This window comes from Erigeron canadensis, chromosome 1 (assembly GCF_010389155.1).
Source record: "Erigeron canadensis isolate Cc75 chromosome 1, C_canadensis_v1, whole genome shotgun sequence".
Lineage (NCBI taxonomy): Eukaryota > Viridiplantae > Streptophyta > Magnoliopsida > Asterales > Asteraceae > Erigeron > Erigeron canadensis.
The window spans coordinates 47,335,407-47,357,803 of NC_057761.1; the positions used below are offsets into that span (position 1 = coordinate 47,335,407).

At 33.5% G+C, this 22,397-nt stretch overlaps 2 protein-coding genes across 4 annotated transcripts; one reads left to right on the top strand and one right to left on the bottom strand.

Annotated features, from left to right (window-relative positions):
- Positions 1–261: 261 nt before the first annotated feature.
- Positions 262–7,780, top strand: LOC122599415 (cyclin-dependent kinase F-4-like). Of its 2 annotated transcripts, none has more exons than XM_043771932.1 (18): positions 262–484; positions 1,001–1,201; positions 1,418–1,966; positions 2,054–2,132; positions 2,222–2,290; positions 2,670–2,759; positions 2,844–2,982; positions 3,801–3,903; positions 4,017–4,069; positions 4,153–4,219; positions 4,927–5,035; positions 5,861–5,926; positions 6,062–6,130; positions 6,223–6,286; positions 6,374–6,499; positions 6,795–6,826; positions 6,923–7,004; positions 7,404–7,780. In XM_043771932.1, exons 3-18 carry the CDS (start codon positions 1,959–1,961, stop codon positions 7,628–7,630), a joined length of 1,383 nt encoding a protein of 460 aa, XP_043627867.1. In that variant the 5' UTR covers positions 262–484; positions 1,001–1,201; positions 1,418–1,958; the 3' UTR covers positions 7,631–7,780. The 2 variants fall into 2 exon arrangements, with proteins under 2 accessions (XP_043627867.1, XP_043627858.1); XM_043771923.1 differs by having other exon boundaries at positions 264–484; positions 7,401–7,780.
- A 2,704-nt stretch (positions 7,781–10,484) lies between these two features.
- On the bottom strand, positions 10,485–17,936 carry LOC122604675 (protein BREVIS RADIX-like). Of its 2 annotated transcripts, none has more exons than XM_043777549.1 (6): positions 17,500–17,936; positions 15,952–16,071; positions 12,486–12,820; positions 11,904–12,033; positions 11,179–11,504; positions 10,485–10,842 (listed from the first exon to the last, which is right to left on the bottom strand). In XM_043777549.1, exons 2-6 carry the CDS (start codon positions 16,051–16,053, stop codon positions 10,764–10,766), a joined length of 972 nt encoding a protein of 323 aa, XP_043633484.1. In that variant the 5' UTR covers positions 16,054–16,071; positions 17,500–17,936; the 3' UTR covers positions 10,485–10,763. The 2 variants fall into 2 exon arrangements, with proteins under 2 accessions (XP_043633484.1, XP_043633488.1); XM_043777553.1 differs by having other exon boundaries at positions 15,952–16,023; positions 17,500–17,588.
- Positions 17,937–22,397: the final 4,461 nt, after the last annotated feature.

Below are 22,397 nucleotides of genomic sequence, written 5' to 3' on the forward strand. Positions count from 1 at the left end.
CTATATTAAACATGATAATCAAATCTACATTTTCCTACAGCTAAGTATCTAAAATCTATCACAATAATTAATCCCAAACACCCTTTTAATAGAGGAAAAAGAAAAAAATAAGCAGATATTTTATTTGAGATCCGAATAAGGGGTGGGTGGGTAATGGAATGTGTGACGAAAGACAAAGCATATGAAAGTCCACCACCCATCACGCGGTTAAATACAAGTCACACCATCCAATTAAAAACACATAACGCAAGGCATATACCATCATTCATTCCCACCTCCTTTTCATTCATTCATAAATATCTAGGTTTTACCCTGTTCGTTTTTCTTGTTCCGCAATTTCCAAACACACACAAACACACAGTCTGAATTCTTTACTTCGTTAGGGTTTCCTTATATATATATACACACACATCTTATATATATATAAATATAAATTTCTCTCCAGTAGATTATCTTTAAGTTTATGCCGTTTACCCCACACAAGGTATTCTTATTTTTATTCAATCTCTTTATTTACACTTTATTTATTTAATTGATTCGATCGGATTGGATATAATCATTTGTTATCTTTTAATCTAATTAGGTTGTTTTGAATTAGTTTTGGATTATTTTGATTGAAATGGTTAGAGTCGTAAAATTTAAATGATTTTTGTTGTGAATTATGGATTATTAGGTTATTAATAAATAAGTTGTATGTATATCTTATCTGCTTCTAGTTGAATCTGACTATTTTAAGTGCTTGTTGAACTACGTCCTAGACGCCGTTAGGTTTACTAGTTTATCTTGTGCCTTACTCGCAATATCGCAGAACGTGCTTCGGGAAACATGTACGTTTGTGAAATTGAGATAGAAATAGGAGTGGGAATATCGTCTGTTTTCTAATGAGTTATGCTTCTGTAATACCTGCTGTGCTGACGGGTCGTTGGAGTTATTTGTAGTTGTCAATGCACTAATTTCATGCTAATATTTTTTTCTTTTGTTTCTATTTTGGTTTGGAAAGGTTGTAATCTCTTTCAAGACATGGAGCAAGTATGCCCTTGGTCAGGTTTCCAGAGACAAGTTTTTTCATTCCAAGAAGTGCTTGATTGGCGTTGTCTTGTCGTTGGTGATTTCCATTCTGTTTTCAACTGCACTTGATGATCCTACAGTGTATGAGCAGTTGAGCAGGTGTAATGCCATTTTTTCCCGATTATGTCAGCAAGTAAGTGATTACATTTCTTAAGCAAGGTTTGGATCAGCATGTACTTGTTGATATTCATCGTGTATAACAATTATTTTGCAACATATTTGTTGTCAATGCAATTCTGATGTATTTAGACTTAAAATAGTTTTGTAGCCATTTGTTAATAAAGCTGTAATGTTTCCTTCTTTGTCTATGGTGTGATTCTGACATCGAATTTTCTGTTCCAATCTACAGGTCTAAATCTTGCTTGTAATCTATCTGTTCACTGTCAAGTTGTAGTTGAGATTGTCGGTCAGACCTTAATTTAGCGATACTTTTGCTTCCTGCAGATGGGTATCAGTTAGATCTACATTAGATACTGACCTAAGATTTTGAGACGGAATTCAAGTAAAGTATATGAGATAGCCATTTCGTCAACAAAAAGAATTCAGTCTTTTTGAGATTTTGTTTGTGGCCACGAGTGTTTAGCTTATATATACTTGGTTGGATCAGTGTCAAGATGCCGATCAATTCTCAGTTGTTGCTTATGTTACCTTGTCAATGTCTCGGTGTCGGGGAACCGATTTCTTTTATGAATTATAGTATGAGGACTGTTCGTCAGAAACATATAGTTACTCTGCTCTTGCACTAAGAGTGAAGGTTGATCCATCTGGAACATCAAGGCTGGCCATTATTTTATAGATTTTTCAATAATATTTTACATAAAGAGTGTTTTCTTCTGTATATTTGTTTCGTCTTCAAAATAAAAGTGCTACGTGCCGCTGCGAACACAAAAATGGATAGGTGAGATTATTTTTATACTTGCTTCTGTGTTATCTATGCTGCGAATTTAAATTTGATATGTCAAGTGTTTTCATTGTTCTGATTTAGGTACAATATAATCGAGGAAGTTGGTAATGGAACTTTTGGGGTTGTCTGGAGAGCCTTGAATAAGCATAATGGTGAAGTGGTGGGTTTTCTTTGATTAGCATAGCATCCCGGATGAACTTGTCAAGTTAAACAATTGTATTTCTTATTGCTGATCTATAATGCTTACAGGTTGCCATTAAGAAAATGAAGAGAAAGTATTATTCATGGGAGGAATGTATAAATTTGAGAGAAGTCAAGGTAAATATAATTCTATTGTTTTAGATGTGGGAAATGGGTTCCGGAGGCAACACGTCAAAACTTAAATTTGGGTTGGGTTAACAGTCGGGTTGGCTTGGTCTCCTAAGATGCCACAGTTAATGAGTTAAATATCTCAAAAACTATGTATTCACAAGAATATTCTATTTCTGTTTTTGTAATATCAGTTGATCTAGGGGGCTGTAAGTGTTAAGTTAGACATGTTTTTTTAGCTGAAATTTTTTGTTAGGCGCTTTCTTGATAAACCTTAAACCCAAATCTATTCCTTCATAAGTAAATTGGTCGAAATTGCCACATTGATGTTTGTTGTTATTCATCTCCTAGCTTTTTGTTTTAATGTTGACTTTATTACTCTTGAAAGTCGCTGCGTAAGATGAATCATCCAAATATTGTGAAGCTCAAGGAAGTCATTAGAGAAAATGATGTTCTGTACTTCATTTTTGAGTATATGGTATGTAACTTTTTGTTTGGTACGTATTTTAGCTGTTTTTCTGGCCATATTTTCACGTTTGCAAGTGTTATGTTGTTCTTCCAGGAGTGTAGTCTTTACCATCTTATGGAAAACAGAGTGAAGCCTTTCTCAGAAACTGAAATTAGAAATTGGTGCTTCAATGTGTTTCAAGGTCTTGTATACATGCATCAAAATGGCTACTTTCACCGTGATCTTAAGCCAGGTAACTTATGAATTAATAGTTTGATGGTTAGACTATGTAATAAAATGTGTCTATATCAGTTGTTAAGACTATGAAATGAATTGAGTTGTGTTTTAAATAATTTTCTGGCTTATAAACTGTTGTCTGTATTTCAAGTGATAAAAAATTTCATGCTACATTTGCTTTTGTGCTAGAGTTGGCCTTGTGTACATAGATTAGACTGTTATAGGTGGCAGTTTTGACTCATTGACTGGTGAATGGGTCGATTTAGGTTGTGTTTCATCTGAAATCTCTCAAATCAAGAAATGTTAGTTAGACGGGGAACAGTCCCAATTGGTTTAAAGTTAGCTAAGGTCTAATGTCAATGCCTCACAACCTCCTTTTTTTTTTTATTCTAATCCGAATGCTATTTTCATAGCACGTTAATTGCAAATAAAAAAGTAGGTAGCCTAGTGGTAAATGTATTGGGGTGTGGCCAGGGAAATGGGCAGGGGGATACTACGGTCAGACTGCATAAATTTGAATGATTTGCCCTTCCCTGATCACTTGCGCAGGGAGAATCATTCCGACAAAAAATTGTCCTGGGTTGACTCAACCTGTTTCAGCCAGTACTAAAGTATCCTGCATTCCTTTTTTCATTTGGAGGTCTAGTTTGTATGCGTCTGTTGTTGTTTAGTGATTTTATGTATGTTTGAGTTCCTCTATGAGATTAATGATAATATATGCAAGTATCTGAGCATGGCTTCAAAACTTTTTTCAAGCATTTTTCGGTTCGTTTTGCTAAATGTGTGGTGTGTAGGTTTATTTAATAAGCACATTGTTTGTATCTATGCTTTCAGAGAATTTGCTTGTATCTAAAGGGGTGATCAAAATAGCTGATTTTGGTCTTGCTCGTGAGATTACATCCCAACCACCATACACCGAGTATGTTTCAACACGCTGGTGAGTGTTCTTCTTTCATTAAACATTGTCATGACACTGCAACTTGATCTTTATTTATATACTATTTATAAACATGATACATGTCTTCTTATTACGGAAATGGGGATTTTTAGGTATCGAGCCCCAGAGGTACTTCTCCAGTCACCAAAATATGGCTCTGCAGTTGGTGAGTTGCATTAATTCTATGGTGATGCTTCTTTAAATGTATTAGGCTGTAAAATTCATGTGTTAATCACTTCTTGATTACAGATTTATGGGCGATGGGTGCCATCATGGCTGAGTTATTTACTCTCCGTCCACTTTTTCCTGGTTCAAGGTATATACATATATGGTCTCCCACCTTGTAAATACGTGTCATGTCTCTCCTTCTCAAGAAATATTTACCATTATTAGGTAGAACTTTATTGGTGTTTGGATGCATATTTTGCGGTCAATAGTATGATGTTTAGGAATCAGAATATGAATTACTTGTAATAAAGCAGGCTGTGCAAAGTAGTGTTTGAATGTGGTTTTGCTGTTTAAAGTTGTAATAACCAGATGTTTGGCAGATTTGATTTTTTTTAGTAACCGAATACATTTAACGACCAAGTAAGAAAATAGTGGAAATAGGAGGGTGGTTTTGTTTACTAGAAATAAAAAGTCTTTCAAAATAGGTACACAATGGGAATATATATAGGTAAATTACTAGCTTTGCCACTGTTTGGACTATTTCATTTTTATAAACTTAGTATCATTAGATAATAATAATCTGAAGTGGGATCTTTTTATCCAAACTCTAAACACTGATTCTTACGCTTCAAGTAGTAATAATCAGTTTCAAACTAAATGTGAACACTGTTTGCTAGCTTTCGTTATTGTTTGGTCTTGCATATTAATCTGAAACTCCAAACAGATTTGGCTACCTAACCTGTTTAGTTAGGGTTTGATGATGTCATATTTGCTTTGATGGTGTTTACTGTCTTTGTTCTTATGTCAATTTGGAGGCATTTGGCAACTGAATTTTGTTGTGCTCTTCATCTATAGTGAAGCGGATGAAATATACAAAATCTGCAGTGTCATAGGCAGCCCAACAGAAAGCACTTGGCATGAAGGACTTGCACTGGCTAGTACAATCAATTATCAGTTTCCAGCGGTTAGTTTTTGTCTTGTTCTTTACATCATAATGTTTCGTGACTAGTGTCAGTTGCCAGCTACATACTTCAATGTAGGCAAAGTATATCTGTATAGAATCATGAAGCACGTAATTTCCAAAAGAGTCTTTTTTACTACTTGATAATAATTTCAGCCTCCTTGTTCAAAGTCATAAACTTTGGATATGCAAAATGACCAATATGCGCCTCTTACATATCTACATCATCTATCCCTTAACTCATCGAACACATACGCTACCTCATTATATCTATTACCTTTACATCAATTACCTACACTACTCGTCGCCGCCATCACCGCCACAACACCGCCGCTGCCGCATTGCGTGGGTACCCTCTAGTTTTTAATCAAGTTTGAAGTTTCTTTGGTGTACATGAGTACATGTCATTTGCCTGTTTCTATGATCCTAGGACATATTTCAAGTATTTTTGTATCGTGTATTTCCCCACCTTGCTCAAGTCATGAGGATTCTTGGTAGAGGTGGTAATTAGGCTGGTGAGTGTAACGGGGCAAAAGGGGCGCCATCAAAGATATTTTGGGTATTGTATGGACTTTTATAAATAGAATCAAATAATCTACCTACTTCAGTTGGTATGATAGAATTTTGGCTTGAGTGCCTTAATCTAGAAGGTTTTTTCTGCATTTCTAATTCATTTATTGTCATGATTGACCCATTTGACTTGTCTTTTCTGATTTATTTTCATCTGTTTGATATGTCTGAATTACCTAATACGATTCAACTTTACTTGCCAAACAAATGGTGCTAAGCATGTTTGCTGACTCACTCTTCTATAAATTTGCATTGCAGCTTGCTGGTGTAAATCTTTCTGCGCTAATACCATCTGCAAGCAAGGAAGCAGTGAGTTTGATTGCTGTAAGCACTTACCCCTAATGTCTTCTCTTTGAGTCTTCTCTTTGAAGACATTCTAGAAACATGTTAATATTACTCGGCACTTCAATGTCTTTTTACATAGTTATGTTCATTTTATCTCTTTTTAATTTAATGTAGGCTCTTTGTTCATGGGACCCATGTAAGAGGCCGACCGCTGTGGAGGCTCTTCAGCATCCTTTTTTCCAGGTACGCTTTGCTCTAATTAAATTAGGAGAGATATTAACCAACATCGTTAATGAATTATGAGAGATGACTAAAGTAAATATTTGATTCTTCAGAGATGTTACTATATTCCCCCATCTCTTCGCCCTAAGCCTGCTGCTGTTAAGACTTCTCTATCTGGTTAGTTTATTCCTGTCGACTATTTTCTAATTCTAACTTAAATAACAACTGTTTGGATTAGTTCCTAAAGGGTTGTGGTTTTTTCAGTTGGATTAAATGGGAGGGGTACTATGAATCAGAACTATCCGACAGTATATTCTGGTCTTCTGCCTAATATGAAGTCTCCCGGCAACATTCCTTCACCTGTGAAGTTATCTGCTTCCTTGAGCACAGGTACTGTATCTTGCAGAGTTAGAAGATGGGTGGGCCTGGTGGGTTGGGCAACATGCCAAATGGTTCTGGTCGAAAGTTGTCATTTTCAATACGGGTTAATATGAGCTGGTCCGGTTTAGGATGATAATGCATTAGTAGATAAATATTCTATTGTTTTTCTTTTCTTGTGTTTTTATTGAACCAGCTGCTATGGGTAAACCCGTGCATCTTTATGATATGTATATTTCCTTATATAGTTATTCTATTCTTTTGGCGTTAAAGCTCTCATGATCACTTAAATTATTTTCAACAACAGGGATGCATCATGAACTGGAAATGGGTCATCAGGTATGGCATAAACTATTAGCTTAATATGCCGACCCAGTTTCTTTAATATGTATTTGCATAATTCCTCTTATACATTGTCTTGCTTCTTGGTCTCAGGGCGGAGTGAAGAATGCAAAGACTACTTACATAACTGCTACCGGACTGCCAAAATACCAACCTACTGGGAAGTACAATACAAGTAAGAACTTTTTGAGTGATGGATCTTTAAAGGTTGGCACCATGGATGGGTTAGGTTACGAGTCAGAATTGGCAATATTTTTTTTGTGGATCAAAAGGGGCCGGGCTTGGCTGCACCGACCACAAACAATTTATTTGAACTTGTATTGTTTTAATAAAATTTAAATTTTAGGTTAAATAGATTTAGCCCTTTAGAGCTCTTATACATAATAAATAGTTGGTGTATCTACTCAATTAGTTGACCCAATATCGAAACACCTGATTGGTAAGTAAGCAGGCTACAGGTTTATATCGTCACCCTTATGAACCATAGTTTAAATGCATATTCTGAGTATACACTTGCGGTATAATTTTCACAAGTATATTTGGCTGATAAACTTCGTTTTTGTTGGAGTAGCAGGATTGATGGGAAAGGGTGGAGGCGTTTCTGACATTGCTGAGAACTTGTCACACATGACCATTGGTTCAACTAGAGTGGCTCCTGGACAGCAACAACAGCAGCGGGTGTATATTCCCCCACCTGCAAAAGCTGTGATACGTTATGGACGGCCTGACTTGTTTCCTGGGAAATCTCGTGATATTTATTATCAGCATGGGAGAGTTTATTGTAGCAAGGTGGGAGGATGAATGGAGGGTTTTATTCAAGTGGTACCATTATTAGATATTTTAATAAACTAAAAACGTTACTTAACCAGTTGTGTTATGAGTGCGCCTTTCTTATACTTATGCTTGTTCAACTACGTTGACATATTAATGAGATATTTTGTGATTTATGTATATGTATTCTTATGGGTCATGGGCATGGAGATGCAGTGATTGAAAAGTACACAAAAGCATTCCATATGCACATAAACATGAAAGTGAAGTATTTACAATGGTGGTAATTAACACATAGCTTACAGGTTAAATTAGACATAAATGCAAAGCGTTTATTCAAACTAATGATATCATTAATTAATTATGATTTTAACCCAAATTCTCAAGGCGATGCTTGTTTGATGGGACGTCATGCCCTATTGTTGCTAACACCGGTTTTGGACGCCCATTGACACCGACTTACGGAGCAAAAAAGGATCCACAAGAAAATACGGGTGCATACTTGCAATAAATCAAAACAATACTAAATGGTTTTCTAAAAATCATTAATATAAAGTCCTGGCAGATTTATATTTAGGTTTGTGATAGAGCTGAGGTTTGCCATCTTGCACAATTTGACCACCTTTATCTAAAGCTTCACATAACTCCATGTATGAAACTTATGGTTTATGAGCTTTATGAAAAGCATGAGTTACCACAAACTTTGATAACCAAAACTAAACTTGTGAGCTTTAGCTTATTATAAGTTCTAGTTTTCATAAACTTTTATATGCTAGACGACAAAAAACACATTAATAGCGTAATAAAGCCTACTTAGTCGGAACTGACAAAAGCTCTAGTCGAAGAGTTCAGCCTTACTTCAAGCTTGTATAACTTGCTAAAAGCTCTAGTATATGCTACCCTCAAGACTCAAGAGCCTTCAACACTAGGAATGCACAACCAGACCATCTAACCCTAAGTTTGGAAATTGGGTTCTCAAATATACATTAATTTATTAACACCCCTAAACCGAAGAATGAATCATGCTTAGTCTAGTGGCGTGAATTGCAATCATACTCGATAAAGGATCTCTCATCACACAAAACAATTGGCAAATGTTTTGAGTTGACATAATACCGTTGGGTTTAGAGGTTTATACAATGTGGTATTTTCAGGTTTACAAGTTTATACAATATGGCATAAAACGGTATACGTCTTAACCTTTAATTTTGGAATGGCTTTTATGGCCTACTTTGAATGCCCGTAAGTTTCAATTGATCAAGTTTCATTAATATTTATTTAATGGATATTAAACTATGTCCGTAAGATTTTACAAATAAGTAAAATAGGTCTAATTTGGTAAAATAAAGGTTGTTAAAATTAGTTTTAATTTAGTATTTGGATACAAAAATAAAGGATAAGACCAGATCTAATCTAACACTTTGATATATGTATGCCTTTCTAGCATATTTTGAGTGCATGCAAGTCTCAAATGATTAAGTTTTCACGAAAGTTATTTATTGAGTATTAAAATATACCCTGGGGCTTTATAAATACGTAAATTTTGCCTAGTTTCATAGTGTAAAGGTGGTTCAATTTATACCTTAAATTAGCTATTTTGAAACCATAATTAAAGGGTAAGGGCTTTTATTTTGGTATGACTTTCTTACCTACCTTTGAGGGCTTTTAAGTCTGAATTGATTAAGTTTTAATGGTAACTTTTTATTGGGTATTAAGCGACTTTACAAATACTTAGGATGAGTTTGGTAAAGTAAAGGTGGGTCATATTAGACCTTAAATAAGCTATTTCAATACAAATTTAGTAATTTTGATATGATTTTCTTGCCTACTTTGAGGGCTCGTAAGTATCAATTAGTTAAATTTCATTAGAAGTTATTTATTGAGTATTAAACTATACCCTAACGACTTTAAAAATATATAGAATATGTTGAGCTTGGTAAAGTAAAGGTGGTTCAATTTAGACTTTGAATAAGCTATTCCAATATCAAGATTAAAGGGTTTTACCTTTTTTAATTTTGGCATTACTTTCTTGTATACTTTGAGGGTCTGTAAGTCTCGATTGGTTAAGTTTAATCGAAAGCTCTCTATTGGGTATTAAACCACACCCCCAGGGATTTAAAAATATGTAAAATATGTCTGATTTCGTATATTAAGGGTGGTTCGACTAAGACTTTAAATTAGTTATTTCGATACCAAAGTTAAAGGGCAAGACCAGATCTGGTCTTACCTTTTAAATTTGATATGACTTTTTGACCTACTTTGAGTGCATGTAAGTCTCGAATGGTTAAGTTTCATTAAAAGTTGTTTATAAGTATGGAGAATATGCTTAATTTGAAATCAAAGTGGTTCAAATTAGACCCTAAATTAGTTATTTTGATTAACAAATTTAAGGTAAGACCATATCTAGTATTACCCCTTAAATTTGTATGACTTTCTAGTCTTTTTAGAGGGCTTTCAAGCTTCAAATGGTTAAGTTTCTATCAGATGTTATTTAGAGGCTATTAAACTATACCGTTAAGGCTTTACAAATATATAGAATTTGACTAGTTTACTAAGTTAAAGACGGTTCAACTTAGACCTTAAAAAATATACCGATACCAAAGTATCTATTTGAATTTACTTATAACTTGATTTTGGCATGAGTCATGAGTGTATCAAATCTAAAAGGATGTCATGATTGACCCATTTAACATGTCTATTCAGATGTATTTTCATCTGTGTGATATCTCTGAATTACGAATAGACTTTTCTTGCCAAACAAATTGATCCAAGTACGTTTGATTTATTTTCATCTGTTTGTTACGTCTTTTCTGATTTATTTTCATCTGATTGACTTTGGCAAAAAATGTATATAATCTTCTTGGTTTACCCGGGGAGCTGTATATTAATAAACCTGCCAGCTTCTGCTTTCAGAGTATAAATACATTACTACAAATAAGCAAACATACAGAAGTTTGTGAGAGTGGTTTCCCATTGACATATCCTACCAAAGAACATCTATAGAGAAGCGGGTAAGCCAACACGAATTTAGACTAAGCCTAACACGAAAAAGCTTGTATACCAGTGTGATGCCGAAAGCGGAGTAACTTCATTCTCCCATCTGAAATATGTGTTTTTGTTAATATGACATCATTCGTGATCTGTTAGAAAGTTTAGTATATCGTTAAAGGTACTGAGATTGTATTCTCTCTCGGTTTTGTTCCCACCAGAGCTTGGCATGCACTTCCCCAAACTTTTCACGACTGCATATACAAGAAAGTGAGATTGTTAGTAGAGAAAATGTTAGAAAATACGCTAGTTGGGCTGTTTGGTAAATCGGTCAGGAGGGTCGGCCCTGGAACCCTTTCTTTCTAGAACTTAATATTAATACTCTAGTTCTTGAATAACACGATATTAGAGGTTTTGTGCATTAAAAGAACGCCTGAAGCAACTTTAAACCCGTTTAGCCTATTTTCTTCTAAGCTGGTGATGTTGGCTGTTTGAGATAGTTGAGTCAAAATTTGCATCTTCATCGATCAGGTAACAAGAAGTGTCTTAGCACATGAGCCAAATACTACTTTAGAAACAAAAAGAGTTACCTGAATCTGACACGCCGCAGCTCTCGGGCTCCATCTACCAACTGTCTGATGGTAATATAAACTCCAGGCTCGTCTTCCTCTATCCACTCTGTATCAATATCGCTGGCATTGCTAACTGAAACCGATGCCTCGTCTCTAGAGGAAGTTGTTGTCCTTGATGCATCCATAGATGACATCTCACCTTTGGGCCCGCCAACACCGTAAACACTGGGACCCGCATTGTACTGGTGATTGCCCCCTTGCTCTGGAGGTTTGTAGTAGTTCCTATATTGGCTTGTCATTGGACTGTCCCTTACTGATCCAAGCCTTGAATAGGACGAGTCTCTCTGCACAGTGTGTAACGTATATTTCTTTAGATTACAAGAAATGGCCGAACCGACGGATTACACAGTTTAGGTAGCACCTCAAAACAGGCGACTGTTTGTAGGGCTGGAACAGGTCGAGTAGGGTTGACCCTCAATACTTTTGTCCAAAAACTTTACATGGTAAACAGGATTTTATGTCAAATATGACTACAAATTATATATTCATTCTATTGTACTGCAACTTTTTTGGTATAATGGTTTGGTTTTTGAAAGGTTATATGCATTAGAATTGTACTTTAGACGACTTTCAACACATTCAAGACGTGTGGTGTGTGTCCTTGTTTAGCTAGCTTATAAATTTATGATCTGAATCTATTACATGTTTCAATAGTTCTAGGAAAAGGGAGAGGAAAATATTACCCCATCCTCAGACCTAGCGGGCGTGTCAAGAGCTTGACAATTGAACCTCTGAACGTTATATAGCTCCATGATACGGTCATAGTTTTCTCCCCACCACCTTTGCGCTTGCCATTTATCAAACATCTCTCGGCTTTTATTAGAGAATTAAAAATGTATCAGCATATGTGTAACAAAAGAAGCTAAACTTGTAAATAAGAAAAATAATAATAGTCAATTGATTAATTCCAAGTATCAACGTGTACAATGTCGTTTTAGGAGAGGCCCAATTGCTAGACAAGGTTTTGACCACATTAAAAGACTATCTGTATTTAGATACAACTATACAAGGTCCATACTTGTAATCGGTCCCAAAGTTACTTGTTATGGTCTTGTCTTCAAGTTGGCCTTAAAAAAGAAACAGGACCAGTGCGTTAAGTTTGCGAAAGTACACATGATCTAGTACCTTTCGAACAAAGTATGTGCACGTATGTTATCGTTATGAAACGTTCTATTTAACTTTACATTACAAACATTGAACTACCCATCACGACTTTAGACATGTTAGTGTAAAAGTATATATAAAACTGGAAGCATTAGTCTTACTTGAATCTAATTCGCTTAAGATCATTTCCACCATTAGGCAAGGACACAAAAGTAATTTGAACTCCAGGCTCTACCTGAGCCATCCATTCTACAGGATCATCGTCGTCATCCAACACCAAATGACCAGACTGACGAGGGGCTTCATATCCTCCATCGTTACTATTAAAGTCCCAAGCGGGGGTCGAACCGGAGCCTCCTGGTTGCATATAAGGATAGGGCCCTTTAGTTATGGTGTCAAAGTCTGTGTATGGTTTGTGTCCTTTCTTGAAGCTGCTTGGCCCTGTGGGGGGCTTCCCCTTTGAAGAACTAGAAGCTTTTAATGCCATGTCCTTCATCTGTTGTCACATTATGAATGAATTAAACTAGATGCACTTTATATCCATATACTAATAATTCATAGTATCATTTGGTCATACAATTATATTATATCATTATAACTTATAAACAAGGCAGCAAGACTTTAAGGCTGTGTTCCCTAGTTTTCTTTGGAAATAACTCAATAAGTCAATAAGAGAGGTGGAGAGAAGGGGAGAGGAAGATCCATCCTTCCAAACCTTTCCACTTATGGAAGGCGAGTTAGGCTATATTATCCGTCCTTTTCCCTTCCTTTCATTCTTTAAATGAAACTCGAGCACTCTTCCCTTCTTCCCTCACGGAATAACCCTTCCCTTCCTCTCTTTTCTCTCCTTTAATAAGCTTTCAAAAACAGCCTAAGACGACTATAGTATACCGTTTGGTGAAAATTAAGTTTATGTGACATTAGACTCGGACTCAAACTACTTAGCCGAATATATGGTTCAAAGAAAGAAAAAAAAAAGGGATGGAGTTTGGAGTGAATTCAATTATGGGTCCCAAAAGGGGACAATTGTGTGTCACTTTTTACCAACATGGATGCTGAACTTTTCCACACATTCACTTGTTACCATGTATGATTGGAGAATATATGTTTAAACCATCATTCAAAGAAATGACCAACTACAATCAAAGATCACAAATACTAACAAATGTTGTCTATAGAGTTAATACATAGATATATCTAAAGTTTATTTAATGATTTTATACTTCCTACATATCATTAAAGAAGCTTTGATTAGATACATAATCTAATAAAAGATTTGATCAATGACAGATACTTAAAAACATCATGAAAAGTAAAGTAAATAAACTTATGGACAACCAAATAAACTGATGGACAAAGAAGAAAAATTTGAATCTCAAGGAATCATCATTTAAAGTAAAAGATGGTGAATATTTTTGAATTAAGGGAGTCATATTTATTAGTATATTAAAAGGGGCAAAAGGGTTAAAAACCTTCAAAGTGAGACATAAGTATCTACTTATTGACTAAACCACTATCAAGCTACCTATAACCTTTCCAAAGATTACGAATTTATAAAAATTGATTAGTAGACCGAATAACGAAGCTTGATATTTATTCTTTTAAATCAATCTCTCTAATGTTCGATAAAAATATAACGGTCTACATCTCAATTTTCACATGCATGGACCATCATAATTACTGATTTGATTAAAGTAAAACTTTAATATAATACCCAACGCTAATAAGAGGTATTCATTCCTGGCTAAATATCTAGCTAATATGAAGATTTAAATAGATCCAGACTATAGAGCATATATAAACTTTTTAACACTAGATTGTTGTACAAAAAATTACTTAGTACGAATATATGATAAAGAAAAATCTTTAATAACTGATGTGTAAAACATTTATATGGGATCAACCAGGAATCAACTTTAGAACGTATTTACCATCACTTTGCGACTTCATTTTATTGGCAACATTTAATTTAGTGATTAGCATCACCTATCCTATTGATATTGGAGCTATAGTCCTAAGAATTAAATATGACTTGTCCTATATACTTTTTGGTTGGTATTGATATGATATACTAAATCATAGGTTGGATGCAAATCTAGAGAATGACTAATGCAGCTGCCAAAAAAATTACTGCTACGACTATTATTAACACTGTAAAAAGTGAGACATTAGGCCAATCACCTACATGAAATGAAAAACAGAAAAAGGAAAGCCCACCCCTCATATATCAGCTTTCTTGGGCAGTTCAAGAATTTGATTACTTCATTCATTTTGTGGGCATTCCATTTTAATAATTGCACCTATTAAAATCTTTTGTTTCCACTAGACTCCCAGTTTCACATTTATACCTTTTGGATATTGAATATGGCAATTAACTTTTGCATGCTTTTTTACTTTAGACTGTCATTATATTATATTATAATAATAATTAATTACTTTTCACAAAAAAAAAAACAAAAAACTATCTTACAAGTATAGAAAATGATAATTTTAAGTATGTTTAAGAAGGAACCCTTTTTTGAAATAAATCCTTAAATGGGTAGGTTTTGAGCTATTTAAAAATCTTTTAATGAGAAAATGTTTGTACTGATAATAATAATAATGAAAAAAATATGATTCTTAAAAACATTATTATATTTTGACACACCTAAAAGGTGAATATGGAAAGTTCGTGGGCATACATCTAAATATAGATACGGCTAACGACTTTTGCTACAGTAATTATAACTATGACTATTTAGTCCAACTACAACTAGACTACAACTAGCATTTTTATTTTATCTACTATTCATTTAAGTTGTGAAAAGGGTAAACAGTAAAATTTGTGTGTAAATTATTTTATCCGATTGTTGGCCTAGAAGGTCAAATTAATGTTCTTGTGTTTTACTTTACTTGAGTCCTACACATATTCCTATTTAGATTTAATCTACTATAAGAGTTGTTGATAAAGACATGAAAAAGAACTTTAAAGCAAGGTATCTCCATAATATTGTCCAAAATAAGTGCACATCTTTTAAAATGTTGAGTATTTTAATTATTAATTATAAATAAGTTTCTTATATTACTCATTATTATTTACTATTGCTATACTATAGTAATAAGAAGAGCTATGGAGTATTACATTACATAGCTTAAAGGAAAAACAAAATGAGTAACTCTGTTAAGTGTTAACTAATAAAGATAATTGAATACTTGAATCTAAATCTAAACTTGTATGATTGTGTCACTCCACATTGCTTAATAGAGCTCTTTAATTGACAGACCAACAACATTATAAGAAGCATAAAGGGTGTAAAATATTAATCCTTTGGTACACTATTATTATAATCTTCTTTATTAAAGATATCTATAGATTCTGTATATAATTGGTTGGTTGTTTGCCACTTCACTTGTATTTTTTTATAACACCCTGTACTTAGCATGTAAGGATGGTTCATTGCAAGCAAGTCATGAATTATACAATTGGACTATCTCAAACTACAATCTTTTTTATATAAACAGTAAACTTTCTTTGTAAAAATAGATAAACCAAATAAACTAATCACTTTGAATGTTAGATCATATATTCCCTAAACTAATTTTACTAAATACTAAAAAAAAAAACAGATAATAAGAAAATTAATAAACCTGAATGGTGAGGTTTTTGACAGCGTCCTTGTTCCCACGCGCCCCTACTTCTTCTCCTTCATCCTCTACCTGCTGCTTTGAGCACGTTATACACGTCAACATTTTCTATTTCTTTTTACTCTGCATTAATTATAAAAAAAAAAGGAAGCAGAAACATAAATATCTATTTAATTAATTATGAGATCATTCTAATTTGGGTCCTGTTTTGAACATTCCAACCATGAATCATTCAACATTAATATAATAGGATAGAATGTTATCAATGATTTGAAGTTTATATTATATCATCTATATATCTATATCTATATAAAATAAAATTAAAGATTCTATAAGTAATACAGAATAAAGTGTTGCTTAAGACACAATGAATATCTAAAGTTTATAATTCTCATTTCTCACAAACTTATTTATATAATAAAACACAAATAATTTTGAAAAGTAAAAGATTCCTTCCAGTAATTCAACTTGAGGGGTAAAGTTAAGAATATTTTAATCATTGAGTTAAAAATTAAAATTAAGGGTTAAGATTTGAGTGCAACGTAATAAGTTTTGGAAAACATAACAATGTAACTTTATTCTGAGACGATGCACGTTAAATGAAGCCTTAAGAGCTTTGTTTAACATTTTTCTTTTAAATTTATTACATGCATTCATTTGATTTTAAACGAACTAACAAGAAGCAATGAATTTAAATACAACCTACAAATATAAATTTTAAATCTTTAAATATATCTAACTTATTATACTACCAATCAAATGAATTCAAAAAATTTAATAAGCAAAAATGGTCAATGTGAAGTTGCCGTTTGATAGAGGCTATGTTTTTCTTACATAAAGAGGTCCAATGTTCAATCTCGATAAAGATGTATTAAATTTATTTTTAGTTTTTATTTATTTTTTTTGAGTAACTTGTAAATACGATGGATAGAAATTATGTAATAACTTTAGGGGGAAAAAAATTCAATAAGCAAAATCAATGAAAATGGAATAAAACAAAAATGAAAAGAAAGAAAAAGAGAAATGATATTGATTTATATTATGTGGAAAATAATAAATATAGATATAAAATATATTGGGACCAACAAAAAAGTGGAAAAACAAAGAAAGATGGAGGAGAGAGTTGTAAAACTCCGGGATCCGAAAACACTCCACTTTTGCTTTCTGTTGTTGTTTTGTTACCCTTCTTTTCAAGCCTTCTTCGATTCCCTGATCGCTCGCCGAATATCACTTCGATTCCCACCAAAGTACGCCCCCCACACATACTTCTCCCTTCTTTATTTTAGATATATATTAGTATTTTATTCTCATATTTCAGCGGCCTTAATAACAAAACATAAATAAACCAAATGCATGATTCTGGCATTATAAAACTCATCCCCACCTATACCATACATATATCATGCATACAATCGGTGCTGTTGTTATTTTTTTAACTTTTTAAATAATAATAATAATAAAATAGTGTGGGAAAAAATGGATCGGAAGAAAAAAAAAAAGGAGAGAAATACAAATTAAATGAATAAAGTGAGTAATAAGAAAAGGACTTACCTTTGGGGGTGACCCACAAACAAACAGTCTGGAAATCTGTCTCTTGTTCCTCTCCGGCCTCCTTAATCTTTTCAAAACTATAATTTCTTTCTTTTTTTGTTACCTTTTTTCAGTAATATTATTTCTCCCTAGCTCACAGAGTCAAAGATACAATAATGGACATCTTATTCTTATGGTAAGTATTGGAATTGGAATGTGAAGATAGAAGAATGAGATATTTGAACGGTTTAAAAATATTGATTGATATAAATAGTTATGAGGTATATATGATGATGGTAAATGAAATACTCTATATTGAAAATAGTATATATGGCTGGCTCTTCTGGTATGGAAGGTTTGCTTGTAAAGTGGTGGTTTGTAAGCATATATATACATATATATATATATATGTTCAAAAAAACATATATATGTGTTTAAATACGTGCGTGAAGGACAAAACAGAGTGAAAGGGAAAAAGAAGCCAAAAATGGTGAACTGAGACAATAGTATCTCTGGTATTCTTATTTATTTATTTATAGACAAAACTTAACTTATTACACAGACAATTTCACGTTACACTTTTTCCATCTATTTATTACTTACTTTACATATATGATCCTTTACGTTATCTTCTTTGCATGTTTTCTCCCTTGAGTTTTAATTACATAAATATCCCCTACCTATGATTGATGCAGCAAGTTTCGTCACAGGCTCAATGCCCGTTTATTTTTCTGTTAACTGCCACATCAATTCAGGCCTGGATATGTTACCTTCTTTTTCCCTGCAAATTAAATAATAGTAACATTTTAGCAAGTCGTTGAAAGCAACAAACATTACATCAAGATAATTCGAAGTAATATAGGTAAAACTGTAAAAGTTAAATTAAACGAAAATTTCCATTACGATTATTAATCCAAAAGAACTAAATAGAGACAAAAATTAAAAAATCTATGGGTTCTAGGGAAAGACTCCATTTCAATTAGTTAATAACACAATCTTATATTCGCTTTTAATCAGATGCCATATCAAGTTCCAGTTTTGAAACCAATGTATACTTCATTAATCCAAGTTCACATGAAACTTATTTAAGAAAAAGATATAACAAAAACACAAAACCATAGACCTTACTAGCACTTCTTTGAAATTATTTTATAACTTACGACTTATTTTCAGTTAATCTGTAAAATATAACCGCTGAGATTACTTTTTTATGTTTATAATTTTATTTTATTTTTGTGGCTAAGTTTTGACTAAAAGAGTCAACATCAATTCAAACAAACCGTTAAACGTTTGGACAATTAGAATAAAGGCAGGTTTTTAAAAGGCAATTGGACTCCAATTATTGGAGTAGTGACAATACTTGAACTACTTTATTGGAGGGATGGAAATTTGAAGATTTTTATTTTGGAGGGATGTAACTAATCTTTCATTAAACTTGATAAGATAATTTGTAAATTGACATACAAGTTTAGTGTAAGGTAAGACAAATTTTGTAGGCTAGCTACAGCCTCCCTTGGTCTCCAACTCTCCATTAAGTTCCGGCGCCCATGCCTTCATGTGAGGGACGATTGGGCACATGATACCCAAAGCCGACTCCATAGTACTAGTGGACTAGGCAGTGGCCTAAGGCCACCAATTGTAAAAGGCCTTCAAAATATTCAATTTTTAGGCTATAATACGATAGTTTTGGGCTTATAATTGCTTTGAATATTAATAAAGACAGTTTATCTGTATTATCAGGCATCGTATCTTGTTGTAAGTTTCTCAAGAAATCCAAAAGGAAGGTAATCCAGTTTGAAGGTAACTTGCATATATTAAAGAGCAAGGATTGAATACTGAAACAAATAACTAGAGCAAAAACGCATCACCAAATCATATAGAAACCAAGTTTGCTACTCAATTTTGGTTTTGGGTGTATTACATACCTATAAAAAAAAAGGCTTCAAAACTGATTACGCTTGAGGCCATAAAAAAGGTTAAGCCGGCTCTGATGGTGCCACATACTTAACAGAAAAATCAAACGGCGATAGTTAGGAGAATAAAATAACAATGTGAGGAAGAATACCATATCAATAACCTGTCTACCTACTCTAATCAAATGACATTATGACAAGCATTAGCGGATTAGCCTTGTTATCACACGTGTATTGGGGTTTTACAATTAAGTTGGTTATTGACTATATGTTACTATCTAGAAAAAAATGTTTAGTGATTGCTGAGATACGATGAGCAGATGCAATTTTTATGGACATTCATGCGCGCATGTGTACGTTCAAACCTTATTTAATATAATACGAGTACCTCGTATTTGTGTTGAATAGCAAGGGTGGTGGCCAAAAGTATTGGATTTGACACGTGTGTCAACTTATATGCACCATAGATACATGTGTTACGTATCTTGATTCATTAACCTACGAATAATAATATAACATAAGTACATAACACGATCAATCCTCGGTATTGCGGTTTCAATTCTATATGTGAACAGGTTAAACCAAATTGTAGGCCTATCATTTTTATTTGTTTTTCATATAAGCATTTTAGGCCTATATCATGCTTGGTAGGAAATCTAGAATTAGAGCATCGAATATATCTTTTTATCCATCCTCCATATTCCATAACACACAATAAAAATGGTAAGCAAGTATGCAGATTGGTAATCAGTAATCACATGAATCAGCCATTAAATGAATATTGACAAACAAATTACATCGATCTGTAATTCCCAATGAGAACCCCTTTGGCCCGTCGTGCCAAAATGGCAACGATGTTGGAATCCTGACTTCGTTGGACACGACATCATATCGGACATTACATATACTCTAAAAGAAAATGTATTCGATAACTTTAGAAAGTATTAATTGAAACTTTTTTTTTCCTCGTGAAACATTCATAACTAAGAACATATATAAATGCAAATGAAGCTAGTTTAACTGGCAGATGCATCCTTCGTTTTTTCCTACAGATCTTGGGTTCGACTCTTAAGAGTGACAAGTCTATGGGTTTTTTTTCCCTAAATCACCTGTAACGGCTTATGGTCTACATCTCGTAGTCTAGAGTACGTGCAGGACTTCACCATTATACGGTGAACTATTCCCTAATGTCGAATATCGACTAACTGTTCAAAAAAATGAACATATATAAATGAACCGAAATGATCGATCTCCATCCAACTTGGTCTTGTTTATTTTATGGAAATTGACCTAGCTAGTTTCCTGGTCCTTAACCCTTAAGGCCTAAATTGTACATATGAATTAAGGAAATGTAGCATTTCATTTTTGGGTCAAGAGTGGTCCCAAAATAAGGAAATTTGATAGTATATGATAAAGGATGGTGTATGAAGAAACCATGGGGACACGGTGACAGTCCATGTAATGCTGGATCAAACATAAATCATAAATGGTCTTTATTTTTGAAGACATCTTGGACCAGGATGTCTTGTAGCAACTTAACATATGACACGTGGCATTACGTCATTGGATTAAGTCTTAGTTGGTCATGTATAATTAGCCCTTTTTAGAATCAACAACAATCATCATTGAAGGCTTATAAATACTTTCTTAAGGCTTGTTAAGGTGGGAAATATGATTAGGCAGCAGTATATGTATGTAGCTTAATTTTTTTCTTCTTAACAAAAGTAAGTTATGATCATATGAGGCATGACAGTTTCATCTAAACTAGTACATAGATATCATGTAAGACACATGTTTTTAACTTAAGGTAGATTTGAATATATGTATATATCCCAGATAAAACGTCAATAAAAAATCAAGTAAACTTGCAAAATTGGAATATAAGACGATATCTTCCTTTTAAGTATGCATGTACCAACCTTTGTAACAAAAAAATCAAAATACACACTAACATCTCAGACGAGATAATGTTTGTTCAATTATGATGTTCTAAACTTAGCCACAAATTTTTTTATTTTAATATGATATTAGTGGCATTTTTAAAAGAAAAGAGATACGTATTATCTGCTTTATGAAGTGAAATTCCCCGAAATAATGGAAGTGGACATGATAACCAATTTGACATGTTTCAAGTTGATTGTCTTTTAAATTCGATCTGTTATATGTTTAATTTAATTATTAAAGTTCTCTGGGAATTTGGGGAAAAAGTTATCTTTGTTAAAAACTTAGAATATATACTAACTGTAAACCAAAAAACATAATTATAGTTCAATGTTAACGTTAACGATCGAATTCGAATTATTATAGTTTAGGATTAGGAATTGAGAGCATGATGGGTCACATGAACGTGTTACCAAAGCTTGTGACATTCACTATATATCTTTATATATAGCGATTGCATCGTATACATATCGTTGTATAGCCAGCTATATCATATTATCATTGCACTAATACGATGTATATATGTCTATCACTCTATTGTCCACAGTCTTACTATACGAATAAAGGATGAAACCTAGCTAGATCTAGATTAATAATTGACAACTCGCCGGTGTGTGACCCAAACAATAACTAACCCGGCCAGGCCAGCCAAACTTATTGAGAAATGATAATTACAAATATTTGGATGATGACTGATGACTAAACTATAATTAAGGTTGTCATAGCAAACAACACTTCCTAATTAAGAGTTCTTTTTTTAAATTTAAATGGATTTGCTATATTCTTGCGGGTCTAACATATCAAATTTCGGTTCCATTTTTCTCGGTTTCATATCACGCAGTTAATTTGGTCCCTATTCGGTTTTCAAGTTCATTTTTATGCCCCTATTATTAGCAGACATCATTTTGACGTCGTGTGAGAAGGTGGAGAGCTCTCAAAGATCAAATCTACTAGCCTTGTAGCTAAATAGTAAATATATATATACGAGTATGGTACCCGCGCAATGCGACGGCGATGACAGCGGTGTGATGGCGACAACGGATGGTGATGGTGGTGGCAACATCA